This window comes from Eptesicus fuscus, chromosome 2 (assembly GCF_027574615.1).
Source record: "Eptesicus fuscus isolate TK198812 chromosome 2, DD_ASM_mEF_20220401, whole genome shotgun sequence".
Lineage (NCBI taxonomy): Eukaryota > Metazoa > Chordata > Mammalia > Chiroptera > Vespertilionidae > Eptesicus > Eptesicus fuscus.
In genome coordinates this window covers 89,953,789-89,970,013 of record NC_072474.1, presented here as the reverse complement: position 1 = coordinate 89,970,013, position 16,225 = coordinate 89,953,789, and the positions used below count along the sequence as shown (strand labels likewise).

The window sequence follows — 16,225 nt, the reverse complement described above, 5'->3', positions numbered from 1 at the left end:
GCTGCCGTTGAAATTTGAATAGGAAGAGAAGGTAGCCTAAGATTACACCATAGAGGATCCTCTTGACCTGCTTACTCAAAATCTTTCTAATCTACAGAGACTGGTGGGCTAAAAATTACCTTTCCATCATTAGTAATTAGAGAGATGAAATTGAAAACAACAATGAGCTATCACTTTTCTTCTATTTTTGCAACAATTAGAAAACTGAATTTTGACAAGTTGGCAGGGAAGTGGAGATAATGACATTCTCATGTGCTATTCTTAGAAGTGAAGACTGGTGTACTCATTTGGAGAGCAATCTGACAGTCCTTAGCCAAGTGCATCCCCAGTGGCCCACTAATTCCCCTCCTAGATGTATATTTAAAAAGTTCTCACACAGGTCCACAGTAGGCTTGGCCATGACAGGTGGAAGAAATCTAAATGTGGATCATCAGTGGGGGTAGAGATTAGTTAGGAAAAGTACACACCAGGAAGTACATTTCAGTAACAATCACTTAGAAGGGCACATAAAAAGGAAAGGATCTTAAAAAGAAAGTTCTTAATGACAGACATATGTATGTAAATTAAAAATATATAAAAGTTAAAACAGAATATATATTTTGCAATAATGCATACGGATATACACTGAGTGGCCGGATTATGATGATCTCTGAATGCATAATAATCTGGCCACTCAGTGTGTGTGTGTGTGTGTGTGTGTGTGTATACACACACATTAGAGGCCCAGTGCATGAATTCGTGCATGGGTGGGGTCCGGCCAGCCTGGCCAGGGGGAGGGGACATGGGCAGTTGGCTGGCCTGCCTGCTGGTCGAACTCCTGGTGGAGAGGACAATTTGCATATTAGCCTTTTATTATATAGGATATACACTGAGTGGCCAGGTTATTATGCGTTCAGAGATCATAATAATCTGGCCACTCAGTGTACATTAAAGACATTAGAAAGGTTGTTTCTGGGGATGAAATGGTAGAAACTAGTTGATTTAACTTTTTTTAATATATTTTTATTGATTTCAGAGAGGAAAGGAGAGGGAGAGAGAGAGAGAGAAACATTAATGATGAGAATCATTGATCGGCTGCCTCCTGCACGCCCCCCGCACTGGAGATCAAGCCTGCAACCTGGGCATGTGCCCTTGACCAGAATCGAACCTGGAACCCTTCAGTCCGCAGGCCAATGCTCTATCCACTGAGCCAGATTGGCTAAGGCTAATTTTTTAAAATAATAATAAAAATAAGAAATATGCTTGCACAAACAAATCTTGATAATGTGCCATGAAGATTTGTTATTATTGTTATTTTTAAAACACCATTTCCTAGACTCTCTTATGCCTAAGATTCCACATGTCATTCATGTTGCACACCTAGACACTTGTAAACTGAGGTATATGAGACAGGCAGTGTGCTGACAATAGATTTTGTTGTTACGGGTCATGGCAGAGGTGGTGTGGCTAGACCAAGGCAGCTTCCTAAACACCATCCTTGGCAGCTCTATTCTTGGTGTGGTTGGGAATCATTTCCTGGAAGCTCAGGTCCCAGGCAATCTGTGAGCTATCTGTATTACACTTATTACATTTTTTACAACTTCAGTTTTCTAGAGTGGAGTCTGCTTTCCGCAACTAAACACCTCTGAAAAACACAGGGAGTTGAAAAACCATTGTCTTTTCAAACTTTTCCCAGATTTGCTACAGGATAAAGAATTTGAAATAGCAGTATTGCTTTGCTAAGGCTGCCGTAACGAAGTACATAAACTGGGTAGCTTAAACAACAGTTCGAAAGATGTTATATTTCTGAATGTTTTTTTTTAAAAAACCATTAAATGAGATAGTGAGTGAAAAGATATCTACCCTCAATGAATGCCTTCAACATACTCATTAAGAAAAGACAATCTGAAACACTAAAACAAATAATTTTATTCAGCACAGATTACTTTAAACATATTACTTATGGAATCCCATGGAGGTAAGGTGCAAAGGGTCAATTTCTACCATTTTCTATATAAAGAAATGAAATGCAGAAAAATAAAGTAGCATAAAATAAATCTTCATGCTGAAAATTAAAACTATAGCACAAGGACTTCTATTGTCAAATCTTTTTTATTCTAAGTAAAGACCAACATTAGATGGACTAATCCCCAAAATTAGCAATGAGAACAGACCAGTAATTTGTAATTGCCATGCCTGTTTCCTCCCACTACTCACTACGGAGTTACTCTGTAGCAACTTTTCCTTATCAGAAACAGATGTCACCAAACCAGATTCAAGAACACATCAAAAGGAGTATATAATATGACCAAGAGGGATTTATCCCAGGCATACAAGGATGGTTCAACATGCTCAGATCAATAAGTGTAATACACACAAAGAAAAGATTGCACGATCATCTCAGGAAGAGCAGTACTATGTTGAAGGAGAGACAACATCAGAATCTCTTGGCCCCCATGCCTAAGAAGCAAAACCCCTGAATACTATGAATGGCTTAATTCTGACTGGAGCTTTGAGGTACTAGGAAAGTGATTTAATCTCTCTCCTGAAGGGAAAGTGAGGAAAAATACAACACACATCTCAGAGGTTTGTTATGAGGGTTAAATGAAGTTTTATATACGTATATATACTTAAAAGAATATCAAACACAAATTAAATGCTTAATATGTGCTCACCATTGTTATCTATTAACTTAAAGGCCTCAAAATACATAACTAATTGCATTCCTGTACATTGTAATTCTCAATTACACATTTCTCTTTTCTTTTTGAGGAATTTGATAGCTGTACCTATTCAAAATTGCTCTGGTAGCATTATCTGATTCCATTATCATTATCATTAGTAAAATTTTTCAAAAGTTGTTGACCTACTAAATGTAAAATCAGTTGTAATTTATTATTAAAAGAAGTTTCTTCTAGTTGACTCTTCACTGCTTAGAGAAAAAATGCATTCTTTTAGGGTCTACTGTTGGTCACTCTTCAATTTTGACATAATTAACAAGAATACAGATATTCAATGATTATTGTCTCAAACTATATGTTGTATTTAGGCAAAGCATCTCTTAATTATACTCTATATACTTCTGATGAAGGCTTTCAGCTTTGATTTTCAGCAGTTTTATTTAAGAGAACAAATTGTCACAAGGCCAGGTGGGCTCGAACATTGCTCAGAGTTTGGGCATTTGGCCAAAAATTTCAGGCTATATTTTGGATTCAAGGACATATCTCCTCAATTTTGGGAAAACTATGTTAGATTTCAACTCAATCAGCTCCTATTGAATCTATACTACACATATGAATGTAAGTTTTCTAATTGCTAAAAGTCTAGGTATTTGAAGAAAGCAGGTATCTAAGGCAAATGCTGGCAGCCATTCAGAGATAATTCTCAGATATTTTGACCTCTTCTGGTTGGTGAAGGCTGCATCTAGAATGTCTCTTTGCAGATGGAAGGTAAGGATTTTCATGCATATAATTTCACAGTGAGTGTTTTTTTTTAAGTTTAAGGTATATCACATGTTACTTTAAAATATTTATGTTTTGTTATATGATTACTGATGACATTATCTTTATCATATCACATAATTATAGTACAACTAGAGGCCCGGTGCATGAAATTTGTGCACGGGGGGGGGGGGGTGTCCCTCAGCCCAGCCTGCACCCTCTCCAATCCGGGATCCCTCGGGGGATGTCCAACTGCCAGTTTAGGCCCGATCCTACAGGGATAGGGCCTAAACCAGCATTCAGACATCCCTCTCAAAATCCAGGACTGCTGGCTCCTAACGACTCACCTGACTGCCTGCCTAATGCCTCCAATTGCCCTCCCCTGCCGGCCTGGTCACCCCCAACAGCCCCCCTACTGCCAGCCTGGTTGCCCCCAACTGCCCTCCCCTGCCGGCCTGATCTCACCCCCAACTACCCTCCCTTATCAGCCTGATCTCACCCCTAACTGCTCTCCCCTGCTGGCCTGATAGCCACTAACTGCCTCTGCCTTGGCCCTACCACCATGGCTTTGTCCGGAAGGAAGTCGAACATCCGGAAAATGGCCGGTCGACCGGGTCTAATTAGCATATTACCCTTTTATTAGTATAGATATTATTGTCTATATCCATCATACTGTGTTTAGATCTCTATGGCTTATAACTTCTTGTTACAAGCTTGTACCCTTAAGCACCATTACGCTTATTTCCCTCCTCCAACCACAGCTCTTTACTCTCTGCTCTTTACAGATTTAACATTTTTAGATTCCACATATAAGTGATATCATACAGTACTTCTCTGTGTCTGACTTATCTCACTTAACATGATATGCTCAAGGTCCATTCATATTGTTGCAAATGTCAGGATGTCCTCTTTTTTCATGGCTGAATAATATTCCATTGTGTATAGGTACCACATTTTTTACTCATTCATCTGTTGACTGACATTTGGCATGTTTTCTTGACTACTGTGAATAATACTATGATAAAGTGATGGAGAGTGCTTATATCTCATTGAAATTCTGTTTTCATTTCTGTTGGGTGTATACCCAGAAGTGGAGTTGCTGGATCATATGGTCATTCTGTGTTTTAATTTTTCATAGTGGTTGGCCAGTTTACATTTCCACCAACAATATTTAAGGGTTCCCTTTTTTACCATGTCCTTGCCAACACCTGTTACCTCTTGTCCTCTTAACCTTTTGCACTCGGATGTCGAGTGTGACTCGACACAGTTAGCATAGGTAGCAGCTCGAGAAAAAAGCAAGCGAGTGCACAGGGTTAATATCTCACTGTGGTTTTGATTTGCATTTCCCTGATGATTAGTGATGTTGAGCATTTTTCATGTGCCTATTGGCCATTTTGATGTCTTCTTTAGAAAAAAAATGTCTGTTTAGTTCTGCCCATTTTAATTGGATTCGTTCTTTTTTGTTATTAAATTGACTGAATTCTTTATATTCTGGATATTACCCCTTACTTGATATATGGTAAAATTTTTCTCGCATTTTGTAAATTGTCTTTTTATTTTATTGTTTCTTTTGCTATGTAAAAGCTTTTGAGTTTTATGTAGTCCCATTTGATGATTTTTCTTTTTTGTGTGAGTGTACTTTTTGCATTATGTTCAAAAAAAGTATGCCAAGATCAATACTGATGAACTTCTTCTCTAAGTTTTCTCCTAGGAGTTGTATGGTATCAGGTCTTATGTTTTGAACCTTTGATCCATTTTGAGTTAATTTTTGTGTGTGGTGTGAGTTAGGGGTTCAATTTCACTGTCCTGTATGTGTTTCTCCAGTTTTCTTAGCACTACGCATTTTCCCATCTTTCATACGCTGAAGAAACCATAGATAGCAAAATCTAAGACATCTCTTGTAGCAATTATAGATACATCTCCTACGGCAAAGGAAACTAAGGAGAAAATAAACAAATGGGACTGCATCAAAATAAAAAGCTTCTGCACAACAAAAGAAACCATTAACAAAATGAAAAGAGAGCCAACAGCATGGGAGAACATATTTGCCACTAATTCATCTGCTAAGGGGTTAATTTTCAAAATATATAGGAAACACTCAACCAAAGGAAGACAACAATCCAATTAAAAAATGGGCAAAGGACCTAAATAGTCAGGTCTCCAAAGTGGACATACAGAAGGCCAAGAGACATGAAAAAATGCTAAACGTCACTAATTATCTGAGAGATGCAAATTAAAATGACAATGAGGTATCACCTCACATCTGTCAGAATGGCTATCATCAACAAATCAACAAATGGATGTAGAGAAAAAGGGAACCCTAGTACATGCAGGTGGGAGTGCAGACTGGTGCAGCCACTGTGGAAAACAGTATGGAGTTTCCTCAAAAAATTAAATATGGAATTCCCATTTGACCCACTTCTAGCAATATATCCTAAGAAACCCAAAACACCAATCAGAAAGACTATATGCACCCCTATGTTCATAGCAGCGCAATTTACAATAGCTAAGCTTTGGAAACAGCCCAAGTGCCCATCAACAGATGAGTGGATAAAAAAACTGTGGTACATTTACACAATGGAATACAACACAGCTGTATAAAAGAAAGAATTCTTACCATTTACAACAGCATGGATGGACCTGGAGAGTATCATGCTAAGCGAAATAAGCCAGTCAGAGAAAGATAAGTACCACATGATCTCACTCATATGTGGAATCTAATGAATAAAATAGGTCCAGAGACATAGAAGTATGAAATAGACTGTCAAAATGTAGAGGGAAGGCAGGGGAAGGTGAGTGGGTGGGTGGGTAGGAAGAGATTTACCAAAGAACTTATATGCATAACCCATGGACAGACAATAGGGTGGTGAAGGCCTGGGGCCGGGGATGTGGGTGGACTACAAGAGGTCAATGGGGGAAAAGGGGACATATATAATACTTTCAACAATAAAGATTGTTTTAAAAATTAAAATTTTTTAAATATATTTTATTGATTTTTTTTACAGAGAGGAAGGGAGAGGGATAGAGAGTTAGAAACATCAATAGGAGAGAAACATTGATCAGCTGCCTCCCGCACATCCCCCACTGTGGATGCACCCACAACCAAGGTACATGACCTTGACTGGAATCGAACCCGGGACCCTTCAGTACGCAGGCCGACGCTCTATCCACTGAGCCAAACTGGCTAGGGCTAATTTTTTATTTTTAAATAAAAATCTAGTAAGACGAATTAGACTTCACATCCCAGTTCAACAATAGCATTAATTCTTAGTTCTGGTACTCGCATACAGCACAACAAAAATGGATATACAGAGAAACCCTAGAGAAGGGTGTACTTTGACACCACATGTTAGTCAGTCAACATATGGAGCGCAAAACTCAAAACACTGTAACAGAAGATCAATAAATCAGTAGTATGGTAAACTCACTGATTAGGAGAAATGAAGGAAATATGTAATGCTAGTTTTAAATATGTTGGTCTGTGTATCACATTTCAAGCAGATATTGTGAAAAACAGCCAGAAATACACATAACAGACACCCCCTCAAAAAAGAAAGCCCAATAAATCACTGTTTTTCTTCAAGAAAGAGCAATCCATCTTAATTATTAAAAGAGTAATATGAAATGCAATAGTACTAGTACATGTTGCAGAGTCTAAATGAATTGATAAAATAATGAGTTATGACTGAGAATAGATAAGAGTGTCCATGTAGCTAAATGAAGCTGGTGTTCAATGTTTAATGTTCTGTATATAACCTTTAGCATTACAACCCAATGACTTGGATACAGGCAGAAAATACTGCCAAAATTTCAAGTCCTAGCGGACAGCGTTAAAACACTTCTTGGCGCCGAATCAGAAAAGGCTTCTGTTGGAGTTAATCCAAAGAAACTAACTGGAGTATGATTCGCAAAGCTAGGTGACTTGAACTTGGCCTGAAAATTTCAAGTTCCAGGAAAGAAGTTGGTTATTAAATTGGTTGTTTCAAATTTCTGAAAGTTTATTATGCTATCATTTAATTGCAAAATAATTCTCCAATTAACTTTAAAATTTAATAAATTATACTTACTATAAAGCAAAATTAAAATTTAACATTAACAAGAATAATAAAATCTGTACTCTATTACTTATAATTGTTAACAGCTAACCTTTGTAAACTTTTATTACAGGTCAAGCACTGTTCTAAGCACTTTATGTTTATTCTCAAATCCTATTAAATTAGTACTATAATTATACTAGAGGCCTGGTGCACGAAAATTCGTGCACTCGGGGAGGTCCCTCAGCCTGGTCTGTGCCTCCTCACAGTCCGGGACCCCTTGGGGGATAGCTGGCACTCAGACATCCCTCTCACAGTCCGAGAGCCCTCGCTCCCTCCTTACCGCCTCCCTGACCACCGCTCCTTAGCGTTGCCTCAGAAGCGGGAGAGGCTCCTGCCACCGCCGCTGGGCTCACCTGGCTTCTGGCTGAGCAGCGCTCCCCCTGTGAGAGCGCACTGACCACCAGGGGGCAGCTCCTGCATTGAGCTTCTGCCCCCTGGTGTTCAGTGCATGACATAGCGACTGGTCGTTCTGCTGTTCAGTTGATTTGCATATTACCCTTTTATTATATAGGATTAGAGTGGTGAGGAAACCGAGACATTAAATAATTAAATAATTTAACCAATATCACACAGTTGGCAAATAGCAAGTGTTGCAATTACTGAGCCATATGCCACTCTCTTCCTATTTATACAGGGGCAAAAGGAGGTAGGTGAGGAGCTGAAATTGGCATTCGAGTGTATAAACTACAATTCTGTAGTTTCAGCAAAGCTTCAAACTAAGTTCATGTGCAGCCTGAATTTAAAAGTGTGTTAACATGACTGATGCATGTTATACACTAAATAAATATTTGTTGAAAGTACTGTGTCAAAAGGAAAAATAAAATGCAAGGCCCTCTTCTGCATTTGAAACATAGTGGACAATTTCATCCAATAATTTTCTTTTTAATGAGTAGCACTGATATTCATTTTAAATAAAGATCGCTAAACAAGGTAATTATATGCTGTATACTTGCACCATTAGCTAAACTGAATAAAATGGAAATACAAATATTTTACAGTGTATTTTCATTTCCAATTTTAAAAGGAATCCCATCCAAAATAACTTGTGAAAATATACTGCAAGCTATATAAAACATAAAATAGCCCTAACTGGTTTGGCTCAGTGGATAGAGCATCTGCCTGCAGACTCAAGGGTCCCAGGTTCGATTCCAGTCAAGGGCATGTACCTTGGTTGCGGGCATATCCCCAGTGTGGGGTGTGCAGGAGGCAGCTGAATCGATGTTTCTCTCTCATCGATGTTTCTAACTCTCTATCCCTCTCCCTTCCTCTCTGTAAAAAGTCAATAAAATATATTTTTTTAAAAACCATAAAATAAGTGTATGTATAATAGTATTCAATATAAACTTTACATAATAAATTTAAAATAACAACTAAATTAGGCTGGTCAATGACTTGAATAACACTTCAAAAGAGCAATATTTAATCTGAAAATTTCCCCACAGGGTAATTAATGAGGAAAGTTTTGGGTGGCTTCCTTAGATTTCTGGGATTTTTATGAATGAATCTCAGAGCTCATTAGTTATGTGAGTACTCTGCAAAAGGTTATTCATAATATGACTATTTATTTTGTTAACACTTCTTCTAGCCCCAGAAGTGAAATATTCTGAATACCAAATATCTCTCTCAAATTAACTTATTAGTTAAATTGGCTGAGTTTCCAACTTCAATATACTATTTTAAGGACATTTTTTTCATAATTTAGAGACAACCTGTTATTATCTCTTTATAATCTAACTAATGAACATTTTTAAGTCCACAGTATTCTAGGGCAAAAAGAAAGACCAAATCTAAGAAAGATTCCAAAATGCAAGAAACTTAACTGCAGAACATATGCTTATATCTGCTCTAACAAAAATCACTAACCACAAGAGAGTCAAAAGTTCATTTCATCTCATCTTCTGAAATGCCTGAAAATATATCCATGTTGAAATGATAAATGTTTAAAATCTCAAATGTTAATAAGGGATAAGATGTAAAGAATACTGCTAAATAGTTTAATTACTTAATATATAGTGAAGAGATATTACATATTTGCAATTAAAAAATGACCTTCCTTTGGGTGGCTTTTCTCTTTTTACTGTGCAACTTGTAATAGCACTTTGATATAATTAAGACAATTAGATTTTTATCCACCACTTCAGTGGACACTTTCTTTGCTTCTCTGTTGAAATGCTTTGTTTTCTCGGAAAATCCACTCTGTTTAAAAAGACAATCTAACTCTAGATTGAGCCTCCTGTGTTTTATCACACTACCTCAAAGGTTACTAGAATATTCAATGAGCACCTTCCAATCAAGCTTGTGCGTGTGCAAGGAGACTTCCCACTTCTCCAGTCAAACTAAAGTGCAAAAAATTGTCTAATCCCCAAACAGTAAGTAAATTACCAAAGTAAATAAATACAATTAACACTGGTTTGTTTCTATCATAGAGGGCCAATGGTGCTCTCCCTCGTAGTATAGGTAGTATAGGCACATTCCAAAGCTTCTTGTGTCTTGCCAAAGAAACACCGTTTGCCAAATGATGTTCCTGCTGCCATCCCAGCTGGCTTTTCATTTCCCCAAACAGCTCTCTAGTAGTGGCCCTGCTCACTGTCTAAACGTCACTGAGAATTGAACCTGCCCCGCCTCCCCATCCCTCAAGCCCCAGGGATATTCGGTGGAGTTCTTGAACTTGATCCACAGGGCCCCCTCCTGAAGGGCACTGCACAAAGCATCAAGCCAAATGCTTTCCAAATCCTCTCCCTCATTCCCTCATTTCACAATATCCCAGGATTTATTCCCCCTGGAGAAGTAGACTCAAACTCCCCACCCGCTTTTGCATTTGAGATGTCCAGAAGGATCTCTCTCTCTCTCTCTCTCTCTCTCTCTCTCTCTCTCTCTCTCTCTCTCTCTCTCTCTCTCTCTCTCACACACACACACACACACACACACACACACACACACACAGAGATGCGTGCACACGCACTCTCCAACCCTGACAACAGCACTCAGACATGCACACTCCTTGGTTCCCTCCACCTTCCGCTGTCCAAAACACCCAGCAATTACAGATGACAAGTGGCGCGGGGGAAATCTGAGGTTTCTCCGGGTCGATGGAGAGACCCCTTTCCCACCAGCCGCCCGCGCCCCCGCCCCCGCCCCCTGAGGGGCTCTGGAGGCACAGTCATCACTTCTCAGGATGCCTCCTCCGGAGACCACCCCTAATTGGACGCTCGTGCGCCTAGACCAGTACCAACAGGAGGTACTCCCGCGGGTGCGCGACGGTGCCTCCAAGCTACCCTGCCCTCCGGAGAGGGAACACAGACGCACATAAATTGATCCCCAGGACTCCCGCAGACGCCGAGAGAAAAAGGAGAACCCCTGTGCCCAGCCTGGTCTCCCAGGCCCCCTCCCAGCCCTCCGCAGTAGAAGGGACCCAGGTCTGCCGGGTGCAGGTGGAGGAGAGGGACAAAAATCAATAAAGTTAAGACCGAGGACTGCGTAGGAACTACGCGCTCCGAAGGGACAAAGTGGAGATCGCGGAAGGAGAAAGCGCACAGCCAGTGGCGGGGGCGCGCAGGGAGAGCCCCCCGCGCTCATTAATTAACCAGGTCCCTCCGAGACGCCCCGTCCGTCCGGGTTGCAGGGTTGGGGGTGGGGGGGGGGGGGGGGAAGACAGGAAATGCGAACCCTGCGAACTTACGGAAGAAGATGTACTCGGTGTAGCTGCTCCAGATCTTGTCGTCGCGGTACTGGTTGACGAAGGCGGCGGTGCCCGAGGAGTTGCACGCCACCATGTGGAAGCCGGCCTCGGACAGCCGATCGAACGCCTGCTCCAAGTAGGTGAACTTGAGGTAGAAGCGGGACGTGTACTTCTCGGGAGGTCGGTCGGGGTCGCGGCTCTCATTGAGCGTGTCTCCAAAGACCTCCTTGGCCAGCGCGATGCGCCCGCACACCATGATGCGCGCCACCCGCCGGAACTTGGCGTCCGCCTGGTTGTCCCGCACGGTGGTGTAGGAGCCGCGGTAGCCGAGCGTCAGGAAGCCCGAGCGCTTGTCCGCCGCGCCGCCGCCGCCGCCGCCGCCGCCGTGCGCTCCGGGGCCCGAGGGCGCGGCCGCCGCTCCCCGCAGGAGGAGCGCGTCGCTGCTGCCCTGCGAGAGGTTGTCCTCCAGGTCGCTCTGGCAGCCCTCGTCGTTGAGCGAGTTCTGCTTGGGGACCTTGGGCGACAGCAGCTTGACCAGGTCGGCGAGCTGGAAGTACTCGGCCTCGCGGAGGAGGCGCTCCTTCTCGGGGAAGTGCTCGGGCAGCGCGAGCTGCTTGTCCCGCAGATAGTCCAGCACGTACCTGAAGAGGAAGCCGTCCCGGTCGATGAAGAAGCGCGCCCGGCTGTCCCTGGGCAGCTCGCCCCGGCGCCGCGCGCCGCCCCGGGGGCTGGAGGGCGAGAACATCGTGGCCAGGGTGCTGTCCGGGACGCTGAGCAGCGTCGAGTGCTTGGTCACATAGACCTGACCGCCCACGTTCAGCTCCACCACCTCGGGGAAGGGCGAGGGCGCGCAGGACCCCGGGGCCGCCGCCGCCGCCGCCGCCGACGCACCGGGCGACGCGGACGAGGAGACCATCTCGCTAATGGGCAGGATGGTGGTGCCCACGCTGCCCGTGTCCTTCAAAGCCATGGTCCGCCCCGCCTCCGACCGAGGGACCAGGGAGAGCCGCACTTTCTCGATCCCGAAGCCCGTGCCCTGCACCCCCCGGGGGCCCCCCCACCCCGGCCTAGGCGCAAGCTCGGTGCGCCCTCGGTGCGCCCTCGGGCCGGACGGCACGTTCCTCCGGCCGGGGCGGCCCGGTTCAGGGCTCGGGGCAGCGGCGGCGGCCGCGGCGCTCGGGCTCCATCGGGGGAGCGAAGCGCAGGAGAGGAGCTCCGCGGGAACGGCGGCGGCGGCGGCGGCGGCGGCGGCGGCGGAGGCGCTGGGAGGAGCGGCCGCTCCTTTGGGGCGACGGCGGGGAAGTGTGCGAGAGACTTGCGAGAGGCTCTGGCGCGGCCGCTCGCCTCCCCGCGGGGAGGGCGGGAGGAGGGGTCGGAGCGAAGAGAACTCGCCGCCCCGGCGGCTGGCGAGCGAGCCGCGAGTGCCGAGCGCGGACCGCGGCGCTAACTACTCCTCTCCGCCGGGGAGGCGGCGCTGACGTCAAGCCCAGGATTGGGACCCGAGCCACAGCTGTCATTTAAAGAGATAAGCGCCAGCCGCAGGCTGCCGGGCTCCGCCGCTAGGGGGCCGAGCCGGGGGCCGAGCCGGGAGGAGAAGCTACTGGGCTGGGAGCCGGGATGAGTGGGCAGGGAACCTCTGAAAACAAATGGGAAAAGGACAGCAACTCTGCATTTTATTCCCTGCTTCCGCACATCTGTCTATTCCTCCCTGCTCCCTCCTTCTCTCCCTTCCTTACCTCCCTCGCCCCCGTTCACCCCGTAAAACTAGTTTTTTTGTTGTTGTTGTTTTGTTTTGTTTCACTCTTGCATTAAAGTGGAAAATGGAGTGGAGAGGGGAGGAGGGTGAATTATAACAAAAAATGCCAATCTTCTAATCTTTATTTACTATGTGGACCTGAGAGCAGTGACTGCAGAAAGACTAAGTGGGGGTTAATCCCTTATAACGGTTTTACCATAGATGTTTTAAAGTGCAGGGAGAAATGTCGGAAGGTCTGTTACAACCAAATGTCATGATTACTTATTTAACTGCATGAGCTACATGCAGTTGAAGAATTTTTGAAACTACAATCTGACTTCAGTTCCCAAGACGAAGAAAGGATTCTGTGTAACATGATTGTTTTCTTCTTTCATCGTCTCGGTATTTGATTCATAGGAGATGCTTAATAAACGTGTGTGGAGGAGGGGACAGAGCCAGGAGGAAACAGCTCTGTTTGTTCCTAGTTTCCAATCCTGATCATCTCTTCATTAATCTCTCCATTTCCCTTTCAACTAGAGCAAGAGAAATGGCTTATGTTTTATTGGTCTTTTAACTCCAAGGATTGGGTCACAAATAAAAATAATCTGCATTTAAACTCACCTTAATTTCCATTGTATATAGCACAAGTACAATCTGCAAGATCAGCATTATTTGTCATAAAGAGTGATGATAAAAATGCAAATGAGAATCTTCTTTATGGTGTGGGAGAATTGAACATGCTATCCATCCTTTTGTGTTCATAAATATAAAGACTCATTCATTTATAAAGTGCTAAAGTGAAGAGTATACTGTGCCACAAAGTAGTTTCTTCAAACATTATCATAATAATGTAGATGAACTTTATCCATTAAAAGTTAAAATACACAGATTTTAATGTGTGTTTTTTTTCATTTAATGCTTTAGGATTCCTTCTCTTTGAACACACCAGAAAAGCACTAGATTTGTGATAAAAAATTTTTATGAGTAACACATTATTCTTTGGAGCATTAGAAACTACATTTAATTCATTGATCCTTATATGCCATATCCATAGAAAATGTTACACCAATTTTGAAGTTACAATACCTGAGGCAGAGAGAACCTAATGGACCAATGAAAGAACACAAATATTGCCAAAGGCCTAAGATTTTGAAACTGGGTTTGTAATAAGCATCTTCATGCAATCCTTTTATTTATTTTGTACAAGGCAGCTGGAAGTTGTACAAAACAACAACAAAGAAACATCTCAAGTATTTGTAATTCTAAGCAAAAGCCTGAGATTCTTTCCAATATTGGAAGCTTTGTGGTTTTTAGAGCAGGGCTGTCCTGTAAAAATGTGCGATTCACCTAATTTAAATATTCTAATAGCCACATTTAAAAAAGTAAAAATGAGATAGGTAACACTTTATTTTTATAATATATTTTATTTAGCCCAATATCGCCAAACTATTACCATTTCAACATGCAATCAATATGAATATTTATTAATGATGCAATTTATATTTTTTCCTACTAGATGTTCAAAATATAGTATGTATTTTACACTTATAACACATCTCAGTATGAACTAGCCACATTTCACATGCTCGATAGCCACGTGTGGCTAGTAGCTACTGTTTTGTACAGCACAGCTCTTGAGCATTCATGACTCTTAAATACCCACTTGCTTTAAGAATTAGGCAAGATAACATGTCTTTTAAAAGATTTTATTACAGAACTTGTAATGAAAGTAGCTGGAATTCAATACTTGAATAGAATCAACACATGGACACATGGAATGGGGACCTTGAAGCATCTAAACATCTCTCTAGCCAAAAAAGGAAAAGCTCTAAAAGAAGAAATAAAATAATATAACTCTATCAGTGGAGGAATTGTGGTTTCCCTTTCATACCCAGCACACCCCCATAATGGTGGGTGAAATTTGAGTGAGTTTTGCTTTTCATTCTTATGAAAAGTGGGCCAAGCCAAGGGTCTATGGCTTCTTGAAAGGTGAGAAGTAAAATGTTTGCTGCCAGAGCAGGGCAAACATTGATAGAAATGACTGAACATAAGACGGAAATGACCATCTACAAATTCAGCAACTGCTGTAGAAACTGGGGAAAGTTGCAAAGCAGACTATAATAATAGAAGTGTAATATCGTAATTAGACCGGACAGCCGAACGACCTTCCGGATGAAGCCGGGGCTGCGAGGGCTGATCCCTTTGCACGAATTTCGTGCATCAGGCCTCTAGTAAAACTATACTTTAGTTCACCTCAAAATCTCACATACCAGTTTGAGAATTTCAATGATGCTATGAAATGGAAACCTTTGCAAATGAGGCATTTAGGAAACTCCAAGAATCAGTGCTGAATGTGCATGTTATATAGCATATTCCAGCAATTTAAATATCTTAATATATTGATATGAATTCTTGCTCTATATTACAATTATTACAGAAGCATTATTAAAGGTTAGGCAACACTTGGTAAAACCCTAGGAAATTAAATACCCAAAAACATTAGTGAAAGCTTGTATAGATTATGATGCAATATATCTGAGCACTTAATGCCTGGCACATAAAAAGTAATCAATAACCCGCTGGCATGGCTCAGTGGTTGAGGGTTGACCTATGAACCAGGAGGTCATGGTTCTATTCCCAATCAGGGCATAAGCCCAGGTTGCTGGCTTGATCCCCAGTAGGGTGCACAGGGTGAGTTGAATTTGTGAAATGAATCCTTCAACCTGAGGTTTACAATTAGTAAGATGCTTGATAACTATCTTAAATCAAATAAGAAGTAATCAAGCCCTAACCGGTTTGGCTCAGTGGATAGAGCATTGGCCTGTGGACTGAAAGGTCCCAGGTTCGATTCCGGTCAGGGGCAGGTACCTTGGTTGTGGGCACAACCCCAGTAGGAGGTGTGCAGGAGGCAGCTGATCAATGTTTCTCTCTCATCGATGTTTCTAACTCTCTGTCCCTCTCCCTTCCTCTCTGTAAAAAAATCAATAAAATATATATATTTTTTAAAAAGTGGCAATCAAGGCCCTGGCCATGTAGTTCAGTTGGTTAGAGCATCATCCAAGGTTGCAGGTTGCAGGTTTGAACTCTGGTCAGGGCATATACAAAAAGTAACCAGGAAATGCATAAATAAGTGGAATAACACAAATTGATGTCTCTCCCTCTCTGGTCAGTGCACATCATAGCCATCGGTCATTCTCTCTCTCTCTCTCTCTCTCTCTCTCTCTCTCTCACTCTCTCTCTCTTTCTAAAAATCTATTTAAAATAAATAAATAAAAAGAAGCAATCAAAATTTTAA

At 42.4% G+C, this 16,225-nt stretch overlaps 1 protein-coding gene across 2 annotated transcripts in view; it reads right to left on the bottom strand.

Moving 5' to 3' along the window:
* The window catches only part of KCTD8 (potassium channel tetramerization domain containing 8), a 214,449-nt gene extending 202,203 nt beyond the window's left edge, over positions 1 to 12,246 (bottom strand). For both annotated transcript variants that reach the window (XM_008140262.3, XM_054729326.1), the window contains exon 1: positions 11,196 to 12,246. In XM_008140262.3, coding sequence (XP_008138484.2) covers positions 11,196 to 12,165 — 970 coding nt within the window. In that variant the 5' untranslated portion in view covers positions 12,166 to 12,246. The remainder of the gene's footprint in view (positions 1 to 11,195) is intronic.
* Positions 12,247 to 16,225: the final 3,979 nt, after the last annotated feature.